Source organism: Chionomys nivalis, chromosome 3 (assembly GCF_950005125.1).
Source record: "Chionomys nivalis chromosome 3, mChiNiv1.1, whole genome shotgun sequence".
Lineage (NCBI taxonomy): Eukaryota > Metazoa > Chordata > Mammalia > Rodentia > Cricetidae > Chionomys > Chionomys nivalis.
In genome coordinates, this window is record NC_080088.1 from 16,963,529 (window position 1) to 16,978,358 (window position 14,830).

The 14,830-nt window shown below is 37.6% G+C and overlaps 1 protein-coding gene across 2 annotated transcripts in view; it reads right to left on the reverse strand.

Moving 5' to 3' along the window:
• Ncam2 (neural cell adhesion molecule 2) overlaps positions 1-13,602 on the reverse strand; it is a 403,308-nt gene extending 389,706 nt beyond the window's left edge. For both annotated transcript variants that reach the window (XM_057765379.1, XM_057765380.1), the window contains exon 1: positions 13,367-13,602. In XM_057765379.1, coding sequence (XP_057621362.1) covers positions 13,367-13,421 — 55 coding nt within the window. In that variant the 5' untranslated portion in view covers positions 13,422-13,602. The remainder of the gene's footprint in view (positions 1-13,366) is intronic.
• Between the last annotated feature and the right edge of the window lie 1,228 nt (positions 13,603-14,830).

Below are 14,830 nucleotides of genomic sequence, written 5' to 3' on the forward strand. Positions count from 1 at the left end.
CAAAATATCTGAAAATAACCAAGCATAGACAGGCAAAGTATGATCTCAGTTTCTGGGAAATTAAAAATAATCTATGGAAGCAAATAATAAGACACTCATTGGCAGAAGATCAAGGATAGAAGTCAAGGAGATGCTGGGATAAAAGTGAACAGGTACAGTAAGATAAGTTAAACAATTTCTGGAAATTATTGACTAGCATTCTGGTTATAGCTAATAATAACATATTGCATACTTAAAAGCTGTTAAGAAATTATACCCTATGTGTATCAACAAAATGAAATCATATGAATATTTTAATTTGTTTGACTAATAGTATCACAATACATCAAAACATCACTTATATATGCAAGTTTGTCGATGCTTCCATTCTATGCTTGCAATAGAAACGAAACAGTTGAAAAGTATGAAAAGGGCAAGAAAGCAGATCTGTTCCTGGCACCTGCCTTCTCTGTTCAGAGACACCTTGCTTCTTCTCAAGAGAATGCTTGAGTCAGTGAAATAACAAATCTTCATCTTATCATATGATAAATACAATTCTACATAAGGCAATCTCTTTACTTGTTAAACTATTGTTCAAATTCCAATATGTGATTAAATAACAAAAGTAAAGTAGTTCATATGAAAACACCCTGTTGAGAGACTATAAAATTTCCCCCTTTAATTAATTCAACAAATATTCATAAATTTAGTGTTTGTGGAAGAAGCAAAGCTCTCTGTAGACATTTTGTGTTTTATTGGGCATCTCCTATGCACTTTCATGTAGGCAACTATTCCAGATAAGATTTTGTGTTATAAGTCACCTGCATTCCATTGTCTTGCAGGTGATGAACTGTGTTCTTTGAAACAAAACTGATCTTTTCTTTAAGTACTTTCCCTTCAACCCGAACTCCCTGAGTTTTGCTTATTCTGCTTCTGGGTGAGATGTGTTAGGTAATCTTAATTAATACTTGTGAAACCTAAATTTCTCCTGCCACATAATGGAATTCATATGCATCAATTGAAGAACAGCTATTCAGTGGGGGAGACTTTTCTGCAGCTGACTAGGAAGAATTAAGGCAAAATGACAAGTCAGAAATCCCCATTTCCAAACAGAGAATATAGTTTAATATTTTAATTTTCCTAGCATAAGGTATATACGGTCTGCTTAAAGAAATCATATTTCACTAATGGCTGCTCATTGTAGGAAGAGGAGCATTTCTGATAAAATCTTTCATTATAATATACTTGAAATAGGAACTCAAAAATATAGTAGACACTGAGTGTAGCATAATATTCAGAATTCTGTGCTAACCTTATATTAGGGACATGAGAATATTGAAGTTAGACTTTTAGGAACAATTTTAGTTATGATAATTGAAGTTTACAAAAGCCAGGAAGGTGACATAAGGTCATGTGATATCTTCTTGAGTTTTGTTTTTAAATTACAAACCTTGTACAAACTCTCCAGAGGCAGTGCACACTAGCATTAAGGCTATGAGGGGGCTTTGAAATGAAATACTCATCTAGATTATCAAAGTGATTATGAATTAGACAAAAAAATGAAGGAGAAATGAAAGTAAAATAAATGAGTCAGCAGGGCCACTTAATCACTAATTGAAAATCGTATTTGAAGTTAAAAGAGCCATACCCCAAAACAGTAAAATTAGAGAAGAATTAGTGAGCAGACAAATGACAAAGGACTATTATGTCGAGGTACTCTGAGGTATCACAAAAGGTACTCTGTGCAATTGAATGCTGTCATCTCTGGAAGTAGTCCTTGAGAATGACAGCAGAAAATCATTAAAAGGGTCGATGTGGCTACCAGTCAAAAGAGGACCTTGGAGTTAAATATAATTAATTTAAAAGTATAAGGAACTTGAAGAGCTTATGGAAATAGTATAAAACATAAAACAACGAGTTCTATCTTTTTCTCGTTTCTTCTATGGGTACAATTTAGAACTGGTTTCCAATAAACATGGAATAAATGAAAAACTTTTATTCACCCACCCAGATTATGCTTATTTTAAAGACTTTGAGTACTTGCTTTATTGACATACTGGACATTTCTTTGTGACAAAGTTTGTGTTTATTGTACTAATATAAATAAACTCTATCACTTGAAATCTTTTTAATTCATTTTGTGAAATATATATATATATGCATACATTTAGGCACACCCACATATATGCATATGTATATATGCACACACACTCACACACTCACACACACACACACACACACACACACACACACACACATATATATATATATATATATATATACATATGAATACACCAAAAGTCAAAACTCCATTATGATTTCCAATGCTTTAATGAATATAGGGCTTCAAATTCTAAACTTTATAACATAAATTAACTTTGTTATATTCATAGTCTATTTTTCAGTGAGAAGATACGATCATAAATAAAATAGTGTCACCATGCTGCTCCTCATAAATTAAGTAATCATTTCTAATTTATTGTACAATGTGTCTGTCACATTCATGGTAGTAATATAAATAAAACACTTGAAGTAAATGCCCAGACCAACAAAAAGTATATTCCCAACAAACTGAACCATTATGCAAACCGAAGAACAAATATATTTTAAAATAAACTTTCACTTTGGTTTGCTTTTTCTAGTTAGGAAGCAAATATTCACTCAGTATTTATTTGGTAAGCATCCATTGTTTTTCCAAGAATACACATGCTGGTTTACAATGAATCCTCTAATCAAATACATCACATATGAAGAGAAGTCAGAGTAGCAAGGCTTGCTTGCCTTTGTGGTGTTCACACAGAAAAGGGTCATGAAAGATAAGAAGTTTGATGAGCTGACTCCAGGAGCACTGCAATCTTGAGCAGTAACTAGCAGGTAATAAATATTTAATTTATACCTGTTAGAAAAATGAATGTTACTTTCGATATGTGGTTAAAACTACATCATTAAGAAGTGTAAAATTATCCAGGTTAAAATACACACCAGACACACAGATTTTAAATGAATTCAGGACAAGCATATTTAGCATATATCACAACATACAAGCAATGCAAACATATAGGGTGGTGAAAATGCTTAAAATGTAAAAGTAACTTTTCTCAGTTAGTAGCGCCCATTAGATGATATGAGGAATATAGTTTCCAGCAGCCCATAGGATCAGTCCAGATAGTATTTTAAGAACTGTAGAAAACAAATATACAAACTCAAATGAGAAGTTACTTAAATAACATTTACATTCACAGTGATCAATTAAAGTTTAGGTAAAAGCATAAATATATTTTAAAAGTATGGACTATATAGAATGAAAGATCTGTATCAATTTTAAGTATTTCTTATACTATAAATGTGATCTCTTTAAGATGCAATACACCTCATTTCAATGTATTAACACTAATTTTTATGATAACTTGTCCTATTTGAATAGGTAAATTAACATTGTCTGGAAAACCTTTTGTCAAGTAGTGTACATGGTATATATTTAAAAAACATTGAGTCTTACTTTTAACTGTCATATTTGATCATTGGAATCTACAGTCATACACACACACACATATATATACATACATAAATACATATATATATATATATATATATATATATATATATATATAATTTTATCATTGCATATTCCAAAATATCCAAAATCTGAGATTTGGAACTTCGCTTAATTTCTATTTGTGGAAAGTTACAGAGATAAAAGGTAATAAGTTGCAAACAGGTGTTTCTGAGAAGTATCTAATATAGCATACTCTTCACACCAGCTCTTTGTACTCTTCTTATACACAAAACACAATGAATTTCTGGGTAAGAAGGCATTTTCACCATCCTATTTTTCAGGTTTATTTTGTTTTATGATGTATGCTGAAAACAAGGCTGTGATGTTTGCTGTTAGGGGCAAAAATGAAATTGGTCTACCTGGGTAATGTATTCAATGTTTTTAGTCTATAAAAATCTATAGATTAAGCAAACTATTAGTGTAAAAATATTCAGATAGTTGACTATTAAAACATTATAAATCTTCCTATATTGTACAAGGTGTTTTAATTTATAGGGTATGAGATTATAGCTTCTTACTGTTAGGTTGCTAGCCTAGAATGTACTGGGCTCAGGTTCAACACCCAGCCTCACTTCATACACACATACACATACACACACACGAACTCACAAACACACCACACTTGACTGGTCTGACATTAATACATAAACAAAGTATATGTGCACTTATTTGGGTGTTGGAAATATGTCTTCAAACAAATCCTATCTGCGTTTTTGTAAGCATAGACTGACCTATGACATAGTTTAGAGTAAGACATTTTATTTTATTTCTATTTATTTATTTATTCACTTCAATTTGGTTTTTCAAGACAGAGTTTCTATGTGTAACAGCCTTGGCTATCCTGAAACTTGCTTTGTTGACTAATGTGGTCTTGAACTCACAGAGATCTTCCTGCCTCTACTTACAGTGAACTGTAATTAAAGGCATGCACCATCACCACTGGTCCATTGGAGCAATTTTAATGCCAAGACACCCAGGCATTGTAAATTTTGAGCAGTAAAAATATCAATGTTTATAAAAATAGAGTAAGAGGAAGAACATTCAAAGCCCTCAGAGGTCTGTAAGATGGCTCTAACATACAACCACTGTGATGACATCAGACACGTTATATTTTTACAAAGCAGTCTTAATTACAAGCTATATATGTAAAATTTTTACTGTTATTTGTGCCCAGGTTTTGCATATACTTTCATCAAGGTGCAAGTTATGAAGAATATTCATTTCAAACTCAAACATTTTTTTAGAAAGTCAAACAATAAAGTAATAATCAGCAGTTTTTACAAAACCAAGTGCTTTTCCAGGTCCTTCATCTACTATTTCACTGTAACGGATACAAGTATTGACAGTAATGAAGAATTTCTTAGATCCCTACACAACCAGCACTTGTAATGGAAGAAATAACATGAGTGGATTTTCTTCATTTGGATTTGTCTTTATGAATTGTTATCGCTTTCTCTTTTACTGAGGAAGCTTGCTTTTGAGCATCTAAATATTAAAGAACAAGGAAAATAATGTATTAGCTACCATAATTTCTACACTATAGTCTATCTCTCCAGTATATACCTTTAGCAAATTCAGATAGATGTTTCAAGAAACATGGATTATGGCAAAACCAACTGAAATACAGCTTGAATATATTTAATGATCATTAACTATAAATTTGGGATGGGAGGCCAGAGAACACACTTAAAAGCTCTACACAAATCCGTCACTCTCAATCTCAGGTACATCATTTATGAAATACGATTTAATCAGGAATAAATGAGGTAATGTGTCAAGTGCTCACCACAGTTACACAGCGAAAAATTGGCACTCAAAATATTATTCCCTTTAACTTCGCTTGGACACTAATGGAAACATTTTCAGCTTTATATGTGCAGTACCAAAAGTCCTAGCGTGTCATTTCAACTTTTCGTTTTCTACAACTATACATATAGTGTATGAATGTTTCATGGTGTCATGAATGCATGCATACCGATTTGTGTGTGTATGAATGCAAGAATATATGGATATATGCATTTACAAAGTTCCATGTGGGAAAGGACCTAGGTTATGTGGCTATCCTCATCACTTTCTACCATTTATTTATTTGCTTATTGATTGATTGATTTACTTACTTTCTTACTTATTTTGAGAGTATCTCAGTAAACCTATAGACTCCTGACTTCAACTATGCTCACTAGCATTAGAGATCCAAGCGTCTACCTGCCCCTGCAACCCTCCCACTGAGATTACAATTGCTCACCACTGCACTCAGCTTTTTATGTTTGTGTTGGTGTCTGAAAGTACATGAGTCTGTTTTCTTCATTGTACCTAACTTAACCAGTCAAACCTTTTTTCACACCTAGTTTTCTACAATTATAACTGCTTGTATATATTAATTATATACTCTAATGAATTTTAACTGTGATGATAGATAGATAGATAGATAGATAGATAGATAGATAGATAGATAGATAGATAGATAGAGTTATCTTCCATATTAAACTTTCATGGGACATTTGCTTTCACCAGGCCAGGTGGCACATGCCTTTAATCCAAGTATTGAGAGGCAGAGGAAGGCAATATATGGGAGTTCAGGACCAGTGTGGTCAACATAACAAGTTCCAGGATAGACAGAGCAATATAATAGATAGAACATCCTCAAAAATCATAGAAAATAAAAATTTTATTTGTTTTTTTAAGAGAGGGCTTCTATGTGAAACAGTCCTAGCTGTCCTGGATCTTTCTTTATAGTCCATATTGGCCATGAACTCACTGAGATCTTCATGCCTCTGCTTCCCAAGTTCTGGAATTAAAGATATTAAAGATATAACACCACTACTGAACAAAAATAAAATTTAATAAAAGATATATTTATGCTTTCAGATAATCATACCATGTCCACTAATTCCTTCTTCATTTTTTATCTTTGACCCATATAGCACATGGCCAGTACCTTACAAACATCTTTATCAATCTGCTTTCCTGTTCAATATCTAGGTCTCAAAGATCAACCTCAGTATTAAATTTAGGATTGATTCAAACACTTTCTGCCTTCATAGCCCACAGTATCCCATACTGGATGCCATGCCTAACCTTTCTCAATCAACCAGTAGATTAAACAACTGAATAAATATTCAAACCGGATACACAGAGCTGGATTATTTCTGCAGCTACATCCTTTTCTGCAAGTTGTTCACGTTGTTTCCCCCTCCTCTGTGTCCTTGTCTTCTTTTGCTCTATCCGTTTTGAAGCTCTCTGTTGCACTGAGTAGAAACGTGGTTTCATGAGAGTAGGCTCCACTTTAAATGCGTCTCAAGTTCACATTCTGATTTCCCAGTATTCAGACTGGGCATTTGTGTTTTCTGTGTCTTGGGTCATCAGGAGAAAAGCAAAGGTAATGGAAATAAAAGATTGCTTCACAATTAAGCTTCACCATGAGCAGTCAATGGATTTTCATTAAGATAATGGATGAATGCCAAGGATTCTCTCTGACCTTTGAATAATCAATCATATGATATCTTCTGATGTTTCACAATGTTTGTGCTGGATGATTTGTTACTTTTGCTTTCTCACTTGCATCTTTGTTTGTTTTTCATTTCCAATCTATATTAATATTTTATTTTCTCAGCTGACAATATGGACTACCATTCTCTATCAATCAACATGAATGCAGACTTTTCAGCAAAAACATCAAGCATTTTTAGAAAAAAAAATAGATAATGAAACACAAGTAAAGACTAATTAGTAATTCCAAATAATGGCTAATAGCAATTGTTATAAGAAGTCAGATCCTTTCTCTGTATTTCAATTTCTTTCCCATAAAACTAAACATAAAATCTTTATAAACTTGAGTTACAAAGTGACAATAATCACATTTAAAAAGAACATGATGAGCAGGTACTCACTTTATACCCATTCAGTGTTTGTGAATTAGTTAACTGACAAAAGACACCAAATTAAAATGTATCTTGTTGCACACATGTGAGTGGTGTGTAGTATGTGTTTTTGTTGGTGGTGGTGTTATAGCTGGGCTTGGTTGGTATGATAGATGACTGCCTTTTCAAGTGTTGCAAATCAAACCTGGGGTTTCATGGAGAGTAAGTGCACACTACTAGCTTAGCCACACCTTCATGCCCCTCCTCACATGTCCACCTTTCTACCAACCTCCATGTGGTAGATACACATTTACATTAATTGACCAGATAAACTGCTGACATTAATTTGTATACCATATATTTCTGAGTGAGGGGCCATGGACAGCAGCATACTTGACCTAACAAAAGCCACACACTTAAATAAGTCCGACCTTCCCTTCTCCTAGATGCCACCATCTCTTTCTAAGCCCTCAGGTAAGAGTTGAGTTCACTAATATCTCCCTAATACTTGTCAAGATTAGGAGTGGCTTGATCTTCTGCAGATCTTCTGCAGACAATCACAGTGACTCTGAGTTCATAAGCACAACCATCTTGTCCTATTCAGACGATGTCATTTTATTATTTTTCTGACTCTTACAATCTCTAAACTTTTACATCTACAAAAAATTTGGTGTTGTGTAATGTGCATTCAGCACATGGAAATTAGAGCTCTAGCTATTACCCACATAGTTTTCTATTTGATACTCATTTAAGTTGCTTATCCTAACTATGAGTGTACTCTAAGCATCCAGTGTAACTCAGAGCTCAAGATCTTTTACTGACATCACCTTGAAAATTGAAAACTCATACATATGTCTTACGTTTGTAAATGAGCCTCCTGTAAGGTTGTTCATTATACAATGTATGCAGCTGTTCTACGACTTTTGCCTAAGGAGGTTTCTTCAACATAGCAGATATAAAGAAATAAACAAATAAATGTATGATTAAATGATAAGAGTTCCAGCCATCAATGAATTTAACAGTCTTTAATCATATAAGATATTTCTAATTACAAAGCAAATTTTGCTGATTTTATATAATTGAATAAGAGGTATTTCAATAGGTTATTAAATTTTATCTGTCTGATTATTATTAAATATAGTGAACAAAATCTGAAATAAAAAGCTTGATATTTTACACTATGCCTACAGGTATCAGTTTCTCAGCTATTCTTCATGGTTGAACATCAAGATCAAGCAATAGGATATGTGCAGGTCAAAATTTTAAACGAGCAAATTGATGTTCAGAGAATTTCAGTTGCTTCTTCAAGGTCAAGAGCCCCTCAGTAGTCTGTGCCTTATGATCTCAAAGACAATGACTTTGACTTTCCCTGTGATATAATTTTAATAATGCAGAGCCAAAAACCTGTAATCAACCTGAAGATTCTCAAACATGTCTTCCCTTGTCTATGATAAAGATTCTCAAAATTCTTTTGCACCCATTTTAATTATTTAAATCTAGGAAAGTCTGGCCCATGACATCATAGCCTTCTAATGTAACTGGTGGTACTTGATTAACTGATAGAGGCACAATAATGTATATGTCCCTCAGAAGAAAATGCTGTCAGCTATTTAGTATGAGCACCTGTATAATATAAAACAGCAAAGATTCATTAAAATATTCAAAAGGGTTCCACAGAAAAGTACATGTGTTTGCTGAACAATTAATGACAGCTTAACTCAGTTAATTGACAGAATGTTACTTTTAATAAAAGTGCTGGTTGCTTCTTAATGTGTTCTCCGATCATGTAATTTGGAAAATTAAAAGCAATTTATAATCTTTTAAATAGCCTTAGCCTTAATATAATTGGCAGGATATAAAGATGCAAGGAATTCAAAATTTTCTGAATTCAGTAAAACCTGAGAACCAAGCATACTTCCTTTATAAGAATACTAATATTATTTAAATGATTGTGTATATTCCAAGAGCCAGATTAATGTCATTGTGAATAAAAATAACAACAGAAGCCCAGATAAGACTCTGTCTCCTGTCTCCTATTAATTGAACATTTTTCTTTACACTATCAGAAGTCCATTGTTAAGATGATGACCCTGGAAAAAAAAAGATAAGTCAAAATGATTTTCCCAGGGTCAAATGACAGAGAAAGCAGCAGGATCAGGTCGAGAGACTTCCAAATGTAGATGTTCTACTTGTGTTTCAGCCCCTGTACCTCAAAATAAGCCCCACTATTCAGCTGGCTACTAGCTTCAGACTGGCTTTCCTTGTTTCACAACAAACCAGCTCATTCGGGAAAGAAGGCCATTTTTATTTACAAAATTATATGAAGCTTGACCTTTTTCCTTTACTGAATGAGGTTCTTTTGTTCCCTTAATTGCTTCTTCTGTAAGATATTAAGACTGAGAGAACCTCAGTCCCCTGTGTTGATGAAAAAATTCATCTGACCCTCGGGACTTACCAACTTCTATTGCCCATTGGGCTCAGATTCAGCTTGGGAAATGAAAGTGAGAACAGCAGGCATCACGTCGGGGAGGGAATACTTTGGGCTATTCACTGACAAAAAATACATTAATTTACAGAGCCTATCTTTCCTAAGTTAAATGTACATGCAGTTGATTCAATAGAAATCTCACACAAAGAGGATGCAGGCAAAGAAACAGAACAGGATAGACAGATAAAGACTTAAGGAGAGGCCATTAGCTGTTACAGCCTATACATAGTGGCCATTTGTGGACTTGTAGCTAGTAGGCACCCACACATCTGTGCTCTGTCATCAGAAGGTACAGACCGCTAGTGATCAGCCACTTACTATCATTCCCCCAGAAAGAAAAAGAGTAAGCAGATGTCCAGATTCTCTCAGTGAGTGGGCATTTCACAGGTCCCCTGCCCATGATTTAGGCTTAAGGATGCAATACATGGCTGACACGGATTGCACTGAGTGGAGGAGCACTGCTAGGCTTCAGTGGAGCAGTGCTTCTGTTTTTCATATGTGAACAACAGTAGCAGACTGGAGGGAATGAACCATATTAAATGATTCTTAAAAGAAAATGAAAATGATCTTAAGCACACGAGAAGTTTGAGAAGCAACCCTTTCCTGTTTCAGTTTGAGAATTTGACTAAAAGACAGAAAATGCCCTGTTAAAGAGAGACTCGGTAGAGATTTATGACAACAGAGGCTGTGACCAAGTCTTAAGAATAAGGTAAAGGTAATCGCACAAGTCAAAGAATTATACATTTCTTCCCATGGGCAACTGCATTCAAAGTTAACAAGCTCCCTTCATTAGATAGTAATCCTTCAGTGGAAATGGTAGGCTTTTAAAGGAACATTTCTATTTCAATTTTTAATAATAAAAAAAGCTTTCACTAGCATGAACAATAACACAGGGTTGAAAGTAAGCTATTAGGCCTCGTTAGCTAATTATGGTATTGGCATCCACTTAAGTTAGCTGGTTTTTCACGTGGGTCATTTTCGTCCGTTCAACTGTTGTGGTTCAAAACGTTTTGACTACTTAAAAGGGAATACTTCATCGTTGCCTTTCCCCAGTCAAACTGCACACCACTTTCCCCAACCAACAGCTTCAATCATGCTCCATAAAATCCCCTGCAAGTGTATTGTTGGAAACATAAATCAGCCAGCTGAGGCTTTAGTATTTCCAACGTGAGCCTGAGGGTCACTGGCTGGTAGATTTTCATGGCTCCATCAAAAAATAAACATATAAAAGAATAAACAGTAATGTGAGTTACGCACGGTTCATTAAAAAAGGAAAAACAGCTCCCAGTGGTGTGTCGGATACTTGCTGCTACACCCTTAATTAGAGAAGAAAACAGCAGCCTAGAGAAATTAGGCTCTGGAATAAGGACCTCTGTTTCCAGGCATCTTTGACTTCATTACAACACATGGCACAGCAATACTACATGCCTGTTCACACAAAAGCTAGTTCCCCCAGATACTCAACTATGGCTCTCTGCGTGTCATACCACTGCACTAGACCGAGAGATCTTCTTTACAAAGATGCCATCCTTCTGCCCTGTTTCATTGACAGGGAATATGGGTTCCCCTGCAGGCATGCTTCCGCTCCACAGTTCTTCTCTGTAACTACGCTGTGCACTGATTATAAATCAGCTGAATCACAATTTCAAATAAATGTTACATATAGAGACCCAAGGTGCATCTGTCTTTGTGTACTGTTTCTACCTAGATACTTAAACATTCCAGTCTCCCTTCTATCCCTGAATTCCAACACCCTTTGCATCAGCAATGATAAACGCACAGACTGGAAAACTGAGCTGATTTTCTCCAGACACCTCACAGGGTAATCATCAACCTGCAGGAACTTGTCCCATATTACTCTACACTACACTCACCTAATTGTATCTAAGTTACATTCTCAGCCTGTCCAGATTCAGACCGCTCTGTGTTATAAATGAACAGTTAAACACAATCAGCACCCTTCCAAAAGTGATAGCTTGTATCTTGTCGTGCACACGGATATGGCATGCTGATCTTTGCAAGAGAAGTGACTGAATTAATGAACGAGACTAATATTAGCTTCAGATGAATCTATCTGCAATTTTTCCAAGACTAATATCTTCTATCCTGTGTTAGGATAATAAAAAGAGGAGCTCCTGACTGAGGCACTTTATAAATGAGAGAAATATCCGGCATATGCATTCTAACTTTGGAACATAAAAATCTGCATCCAATCGCGGTTCATCATTTACTAACACTGTAGTTTGAAGAGAAGGACAGAGAAAGGAAGGATTTACATCCCAAATGCCAAGCCCTGCTGAAGAATGATAGAAGGACAGTGTGTGCAAGAGCAGAAACAATCATTTCTTGCTTAAAATGGAGTTCTACCACCCCCTGCTGGACCAAATGAGCAACACCGAAGAGGTGAAAAAAATGCTTAGAATTGGATTTAGAGAAGATATTTTAACTTATCTTGAAATTTATTAATTTCGTAGAAAACGCAGCACAAGCAATATGGCATTTCTATACTTTCCAACAAAATGAAAAACCATGAATAGTCCCATTGCCTTTAACGACTTCCACCATCTCACATTTTGACATTTTGTCTCCCACATTAAATGTCCAAACTTGTCTGGACAGTTGAAAACCTTTCGAATGATTGTGAATATATTTTATGCGAAAGTGTACTATGTAAGACAAAAAGATAAATTCATATCTTCTTACAGAAGGCTAGCAGAGATCGCTTCCATCAATTGTCCCTAGGGTTATTCTACACAGTCTTTTTTCCTCCCCCACCCAAATAAAAAAAAAAAATGCTCCACAACCTCCCAAATCCCTTACAGGTGTAATTCAAATCGGATGTTAGAACGTGCTCGGATTTTTCTATATTCACAGGAGGGTGGGGGGTCACAATGAATGCCTGCAACACAACCCTAGTTTTAGCCATTTGCTGTCTTACAGCATCTATGGCCCGATAGTTTCCAACATAAATAAGCCATCAAACGTTCACTTCACAGCCAAGAATAGGTGTTGGGAAAGGAGAAAAGAATCTCCAAGGATTGAATTTCTTGCACACCACAGAGATTTTTTTGATAAAAGACTTTAATGCTGATAGTTTTTGTCGCTTCTGTAAAACACCACTGTGCCCTTCCCTTCCGCAACCTCAGATATTTAACTATGAATACACACCAACAACACTCATCCAATTTCGGGTAATAAGCGAGAAAGCCAAAAATCCCAGAAGAAGAAGCAGTTTCCCCCGATCTCTCTCCCACCGATGCCTAGCTCCAATTCTGCACGGTCTCCTCTTATTTAAGGGTCCTTCGAGCCAACAGAGAAAATTTTAGGGACAGCCAAAAGAAAGAGCTAAAATCCTAACAGTCGCCCGGAGAAGCACCGCAACTTTGGTGCCTTGGTTCCATCGCTCCAGTGCCTCGCTCTTTGCCTCTCTGGGTTGGGTGGAAGGGGGAGGGAAAGTAAAGCCAGAAAGCCGCACACTCCTACCTTGCCCGCTACTGACAAGCAACCCGAGCAGGTAGAAGGAGAGGAGGAGGCTCATGTTCAGGACGTGACACCGGCGGACAGTTCCAAAGTTATTAAGTCCAGCCCCGGAGAGAGAACCTTCCGCTGCCACGGCCGCCTCTGCTAGCCCGCCGCTGCTCCCGGCTGCCCCAGCCGCCCGCAGCCCGCGCGCTCCTCCTCTCAAAGTGACTGCAAGCTCCGCGCCTTGCCGCACTATATCCAGGCGGCGGCGGCGGCGGCGGCAGCAGCGGCCGCCGCGGCGGCAGCGGTGCCGGCGGGAGGAGGCGGGGGCGGGACGGGGCGGGGAGGCGCGGCCCCGGCGGATCCCTCCGCGCGCACACTGTCTCACCCAGCCAGGCGCGGTCCCGGGATTCGTCCGCACTGGAGCCCCCAGCCACGGGTTCTAGCCCAGACGCTTCTAGCTTAGCGAGGCTGATGTGAGATGACCCCCTGCGGAGAAGGCAAACCACACGGAGCGCCGACGGCTTGCGCTCACAAGTCGTTCTTAGAACAGGGAAGCTGGCATACTTGAAGACTCATTCCTCTTCCAGCTCCTGCAGGTGCTTAGGGACCTTCCTGCCCTGTGGAGGGCAAGCCTCATTTGCACAGGGCTCAGAAGGTTGGGGAGGCAGGGGACTGCTGTAGCATCCCTTAGTACCTTCTGAAGGTAGAAGTGGCAGGGTCTGTGTCTGTCAGAGATTTTACTGGAGTGTGGTCTGACCCCGTCAATGCTTTGACACTTCCCTGTGGAGGAGGATCCTCTGGGGTGAATGTCCCCTGCCCCCTACCTTAAGTGGACCAAGAAAGATGTGCAGTGCTTCCTTGGGTACCAATTCATTGGGGTGGATGGAACACACAGGGGGACTTGATGAGGACTGAGATACAGAAGGGTCTTGGGTTTCCTATGCGCTGACCAGGATCATCCCTGTGAGGTTAGATCTCCCCTTTAGAGTGTGAAGAGGAAGGTCCTGGGATGTAAATGGAGGGATTGAGCTAGCATTCTTCCTCAAGTGAGTCACCTCTAAGCCCCACCAAACCGCATCCCTCAAAACTGAGTGCCTGTGTCACCCACAAGTGCTCCCTGTTCTCATAGCTGTGTGAGACCTAAAAGGAAAGTGTGGTGCTCTGGTGACAGATCCCCTCACCCGAATTCTGGGGCTGATCACCATTTCTGCTGATGGAATAGGGAAACAGTGTGTGTGGCACTTTTATGTGACTCCTGTGACAAGAGACTGTTAAGAGGCAGAATCTGTGGCTTCAGGGCCCTTGTCTCCTCCCAGGGTCATACTGGACAATTGCAGCTGACAACAGGTTCTTCAGCCAAGCCCCTGCCCTCCCTCCTTAGAATGGTCAACTAACTCATCAAAGACTTCCTGTGCTTCTCTCATCAGCAAGGATGGAAAGAAACGTCAAGATAGAAGCATGCACAGGCTCAGAAAACCTGAC